The sequence below is a fragment of the Cibotium barometz genome, chromosome 39, assembly GCF_041138505.1.
Source record: "Cibotium barometz isolate CiBa-2024 chromosome 39, ASM4113850v1, whole genome shotgun sequence".
Classification (NCBI taxonomy): Eukaryota; Viridiplantae; Streptophyta; class Polypodiopsida; order Cyatheales; family Cibotiaceae; genus Cibotium; species Cibotium barometz.
In genome coordinates, this window is record NC_141084.1 from 48,114,614 (window position 1) to 48,120,440 (window position 5,827).

Here is a 5,827-nt window from a genome sequence, read left to right on the forward strand (position 1 = left end):
TTCATAAAGAATCATTGTAGCGTTTTAAAAGAGGAAAAGGCAATTGAAAAACAAAGGGAATAAAAAGAAAGCAACGTAATGTATATGTGAAAGGGAAGAAAGCTCACAAATCATACCATAATTATAAGTATTTATACAAACTCATAAAATATAGTCCTAAAAATCAAATGTATGACACATGGAGTTACATATATTTATAGTCTTCGTTTATGTGCATTTTTCTTTCCAATTATCATTAACTTTCTTATTGTGTGACTAACTAAATCGAGCTTGTTTATGCCACTTTATATATATTTACATACCTTGTTGAAAATGAGAAGCTCATAAAGAGAATTGCCTTTATATGTGTGAGTCTTATGTATTAGAAAAGAAGTAGGCACTCTAATCAATGTGCTTGGTATCATAAGAGAAGAGTGTGCAAGGATAGAAAAGAAAGGAGATTGGGGTGGGATGCATGATTGCCTTTATCGTGATGGCAAGAGGGTGACATGATGAAGTGGGTGGAGGTGGTCTTGAATGAAACAAGTCAAAAGTCAAATGCAGTATGGAAGCTAAAGATGGATATGATAAGCTTGCACATATGTACATGAGGTGGTGGGGTGTTAGGATGTGTCAGGCGAGGCCTCATAGAGAAAGTTCAAATGGAACTTATTATTTAACACCATCTTTGTGTATTTGCCTAGAATGTGTGCAGTGGGGTAGGTATAAACTCAATGATAAGGGAGGGTAGATCGTTGGGTAGGTATAAACTCAATGATAAGGGAGGGTGCACTGGAGGTCACTTTAAGGAATTTGGATTGAGTGATGTGGATAGTTGCATCCTTGAGGGGTTGTGCAAGCCATGTTACAAGGGCACATGGCAGTGGGTTGAGGAGTGATGGCATCTGGTTTGCAAGAGGAGAACATGAATGTGGAGGAGTGAAGCCCAAGCTGAGGCATTGACTTCAAAAGCTCATAGCCGAAGAAGTGGAGTGCAAGTAAGGCCAAAGAAAGGTCAAATGCGAAAGGGTAGCAACTATCTAAGGGGGCCATCCATCCATCTTCATTCATGAAACATCACATCTTCATTCTTCCCATCTCGTGTGAAAGGGCACGTTAGTAGATGCCATTCTGTGGCTTTCTTCGCCAGTCCTCCTCTTCCACCACGGCCGCCGCTGAGGAAACGGAAGGCTGTCCTGCTGCGAGGCGTGGCCACGGGCTTGTAGCTCCCTCCTACTACTACCACAACATGATGAAAAAGAAGAAGAAGAAGAAGCAGCAGCAGCAGCAGCAGCAGCCTCCTCCCTTGCCCAACAATCCATATGCAGAGAGAGGGCTGGACAAGTTCGCGCAGCTCTGTGCAGAGCTCTCTGCCAAGCGCGAGCTCCTCGTCTCTGCCCACACTGGCAAGCCGGCCGCCGCCTCAGTGAAGTTCACTCTCGCAAAGCAAGCGAAGGACTGGGTGCCCTTTATCATCCCATCTCAGAAGAGTCCACAGCCAACAAGCTCATCCCCAACCCATGCCGCAACTCAGCAAGAGCAGATCCTTATTATACCCATGAGCATCACAGCATCTACCCTCCATGAAGAAGATAAGGTTAATGGCTTCACCTATGATGAAGCTAAGCCTTCAGAGATCGAAGCCTTCGCTTCGCCCCATTATAAACTAAACTGCAGTTGGGTCTCCCGGCTTGATCGCCCAATGCCTCAATCAGCTGCCTTCCTGGTTGCCATAGGAAAGGGGGCTGGCATGACCATGACCATAGCTTTCAAGCTTCTGCATGCCATATCCCACATTGCCCCCAGCAGGCATACATCCTCCTTCGGCGGCAAGGTAACCCCCCTTCCTGCCTCTGCCCTTGTGTCTCCATCCTCAATTCCATCCACACCATCCCCATCTCCAGTTGCTCAAGCATCCTTGCCATCATCTCGTGCTTCTCCCGCTATGATCCCTGTCGCGTCAAGCCCCAACCACGCACACAAGCATCACTCCGTGCTGAACTTTAGGTGCTGGAAACAGAGAAAGAAGAAAAAGGAAGTGAGCCCCCCTAATGCTCATCATCAGGCTTCTCCCTTACCAAATCAGAGCAGACCTTCCTGGCAACAAGAGCAACACAAGCCTGTGCACCATGTTGCTAAGCAGCAGGGATCAATCCCAGGCACCATCTTTGCAACCTGTGGTCTCCTGATGGGCCTGGCTGGATTGCTTGGGGGGAAAATTCTCGCGGCCGCCGTGGTGGTTTGCTGGTGGTATGCTATCCCACATCTCTGTGGATTGTAACATAATGTAAGGCCCACAGCATCACGGAGCTGCGTCCTGCGAAAGAAGGCTGAGCACCAACAGCATCGATGGTGCAGTCTTGTGCTGGCATCACAGGAGAAGGGTGATTATAGAGGGCATTCTAGAAAGTGAGCATGACAAGCACAATGCGTGATCTTACAGAAAACGTGAAAATTGATATGTTCATCTCTGCATTATGCTTTTAGACTACATGGCATTCTTCTTGGATGCTTAAGAGAGTGCAAGCAATACAATCAGATACCATATGAGCTAATGCTCATAGACTACATGGCGTGTCAGTTCTGGCAAGGCTTATTTTTAGTGTGGAATCAGGGCATTCACACACTCATGTTTGCAATGAATGAGCTCGAATTCGCAGTTACCGCGCCAGAGTTCTGTGAGGTGTTAAGCAGGCAAGAAAGAGTGCAGGCTTGTATACAGAATTGATTTCCAAGAGAAATAGTGAGTGATACCTAAATATCCAATCAGTCTTCTCGATCAGGCTTGTATACAAAATTGATATCCAAGAGAACTGCTGGGCAAAATCTAAATATCAATCAGACTTCTCAATGCCCAAAGAAGACATCAAGGGATCCAGCTGCAGCACACTGAGATTAGTTTTGAGGGGGTTGCTTTGATCATTAGTGAACAAATAGGATTCTCTGTATATACCTTAATTTTAAGGGTCGAAAAAAACACTTTTTTCGAGCATTGCACCTGAAAAATGAAGTTGTTTCTTACCTAAGCCACTAATGTAAGCTTCGAATAATTTGCATTACCATGATGTGCATGTGTATGCTTAGTGTAATAGCAAGGTTGTTTAAAAGTTGCAAATCATTGTGAAGGCCATTCTTCTTGCTTTTTCTCAGCTTCGCAAAGTTTATCTTCTCATATTTTGCTCTTCTACTATAGTTCTTAATGTCATTAAGTACATGCAATGATGTTAGTAAGCCATTAACATAGAATTAAACTATCAACAACTAAAAATGAAGTGTCTAATAAGGTTGAATCAATAAAAGGGTAATTTTTCTTTGAACATGAAAGTAAAGGAATATTAGACAGTAAAGGAATATTAGACGGTGCTTTTAAAAATCTTTTATATGTGCTGACATGTAATGTTATTTTAGCCATTTGGTTTCCATAACTACTCAAATTGAGAACTTTTGGGAGATTTTTTTTGAAAAAATAGCATGTATTTTCTCTTTAAAAATAGGCGATACTTTTTTGAGGGCCTTTTAAAGTGTCCATCGTGTTGGAGTGGAGATCAAAGTAACAACACATACACAGATGTAACAAGCAAGGAGAGATAAATGGAAGCACAACACTCAAAGTAGATTGATGAGAATGAGTGAAATACAAGTGAAGTGATATGATAAGGTCACTTATACATACTCATAAGAGTGCGTATATACATTCGGGAAAAAAAAACCTCCTAATAAAGAGCAAAAAAGTAACCGGGCCCATTATTAGCCTATGTCCACAGCCTCACTATATATAAATGGTTATAAATCTCCCTTGTAGTGATATATAAACATGTACAGGGATCATGTGGTTGATCAATCCCCAAATAGTAAGCTCAAAGCTTTGCGAAAAGCTCCAAACTTCCCTCATGAGAGAGCTTTCATGAACATATCTACCACATTATCATGTGTAGAGACAATAAGCTAAACTAATCGCTTATGCAATGAGCCTCTCCCTGACATAATGATAATGGATCTCAATGTGCTTTGTGCGAGCATGAAACAATTGGTTCTTCGCAAATGGCTAATGTACTCTGATTGTCAACGAAGATGGAGGTGGGAGACTACTGTCCAACACCAAGATCTACCAAAAGGCATCTGAGCCATACACACACTGTAAAAGAAACCCTGTACTCAGCTTCACAACTCGAAGTGGCCACTGTTGTTGTTGCTGAGCTATGATATACATGAATCACCAAGGTGAAAGCAAAAGCCACTAGTGGACACTCGCGTGTCATAATATCCAGTCCAATCAGAATCACTAAAAGTATGCAACTGAACATCACCCCCTTGGCATAGAATAAGCCAAGGGACTGAGTGCCCTATATGTATCTAAATACTCGCTTGGCAGTCTTCCAATGCTTACTTCTGGGACCGCGTGCATAAATCTTCTCAACTGGGATGTCCCAATCTGAATGTCTAACCTTGTATTACATAGATAGATAAGGCATCCAATAGCCTACTCGGATAAAACGATACATCAAATGGTTCACCTGCATCCTGCAGAGACTAAGCCTAGCACTTGTCTCTATTGGTGTAGCAACATGTATACTATCTTCAAGACCAAACTGTATAAGCAGTCTCTATATGTACTTTGACTGCAACATCACAATACCATCATCACACTGCATAAAGTGTATGCCCAAATAATAACATAATGAGCCCAAATTTGCCATCTCAAATGACACATGTAATTCAACCTTAAGAACTGAAATCTTCTCCTTATTAAGGCCTATAAGTAGAACATAGAAAAAATGATGACCAAAAAATAATCTTTACTACAAAACCCTAGAGTACTCTTAATTAGACTGTTTTTGCAAAAACCATTTATAACCAAGTGTGCATTTATCTTCTCATAATATGCTCTGGGAGCATGCTCAAGACTATATAAAGCTTTTCTTAACCTGCATACTTTAGATTCCTACTCCTTCTCAACAAAACCATGAGGTTGAGATATATAAACCTCCTCATGTAAGTCACCATTTAAGAAGATAGTCTTAATATCCAACTGATGTATATTCTAACCATGATGCACTATTAATGCAATAATACACCTAATCATAGTCATATGAGATGTGGATGCAAAGGTCTTGTCATAATTTATGCCTTTCTCTTGAGCATAACTCTTTGTAGCAAGCCTTACCTTGTAACGATCAACACTACCATTAGCTTTATGCTTAAGCTTATAAACCCACTAAGTCTTCGTACTAATGGGCTTTTTACCATAAGGCAAATGTGCTAAGTACCAAGTGTCATTTTTAAGGATTGAGTCGTACTCATCCTGTATGGCATGCATCCAATGATCATTTTTATGTATTTCCTCAAAGGAAACATGTTCCTCTTCATTCATATATTGGCAATGAGAGCATGATCCAGAAAAGAATAAGATACATGATGAGAATCTGCACGTGTCCTACTAGGTAAAGGAGTAGCTAATTTGCTATCCCGTGTAATGTCTGTAGCCATTTTGACATACTCTTGGACCCCTTATAGCTACCCTTTCCTCATACACTGTATCATCCATAATTGCCTCATAAATAGGGTGAACTATGGGTTGAAATTCGAGTTGATTCCCCACTGTTGATGTCATCCCATGAGCATTGTCGCATCATTGTGCTGGACTATGGGTCCTCGTCCCTCCTTTCACCTCAAATCACTCACACGTACTCTTTAGCATGCATTAGAGAAGGCAATTAGCAAGAGTATTAGTAAGAGTAATAGTCTATTGCACAATGGGAGAGTGTGTTGCATCATTAGGAGATAAAGTGACTTATATACAAGGCCATAAGTATTCACACACACTTAAAATGTAGCTAATTGAGAAACT

At 41.4% G+C, this 5,827-nt stretch overlaps 1 protein-coding gene across 1 annotated transcript; it reads left to right on the top strand.

Moving 5' to 3' along the window:
* The first annotated feature begins 1,041 nt into the window (after window positions 1–1,041).
* On the top strand, window positions 1,042–2,977 carry LOC147616180 (uncharacterized). Its single transcript, XM_086778822.1, has one exon. It carries the CDS (start codon window positions 1,103–1,105, stop codon window positions 2,258–2,260), a length of 1,158 nt encoding a protein of 385 aa, XP_086634948.1. The 5' UTR covers window positions 1,042–1,102; the 3' UTR covers window positions 2,261–2,977.
* The last annotated feature ends 2,850 nt before the right edge of the window (window positions 2,978–5,827 follow it).

Excerpts from the sequence above, each read along its gene's own strand:
- LOC147616180 (XM_086778822.1), top strand. The coding sequence starts at position 1,103 with ATGCCATTCTGTGGCTTTCTTCGCCAGTCCTCCTCTTCCACCACGGCC.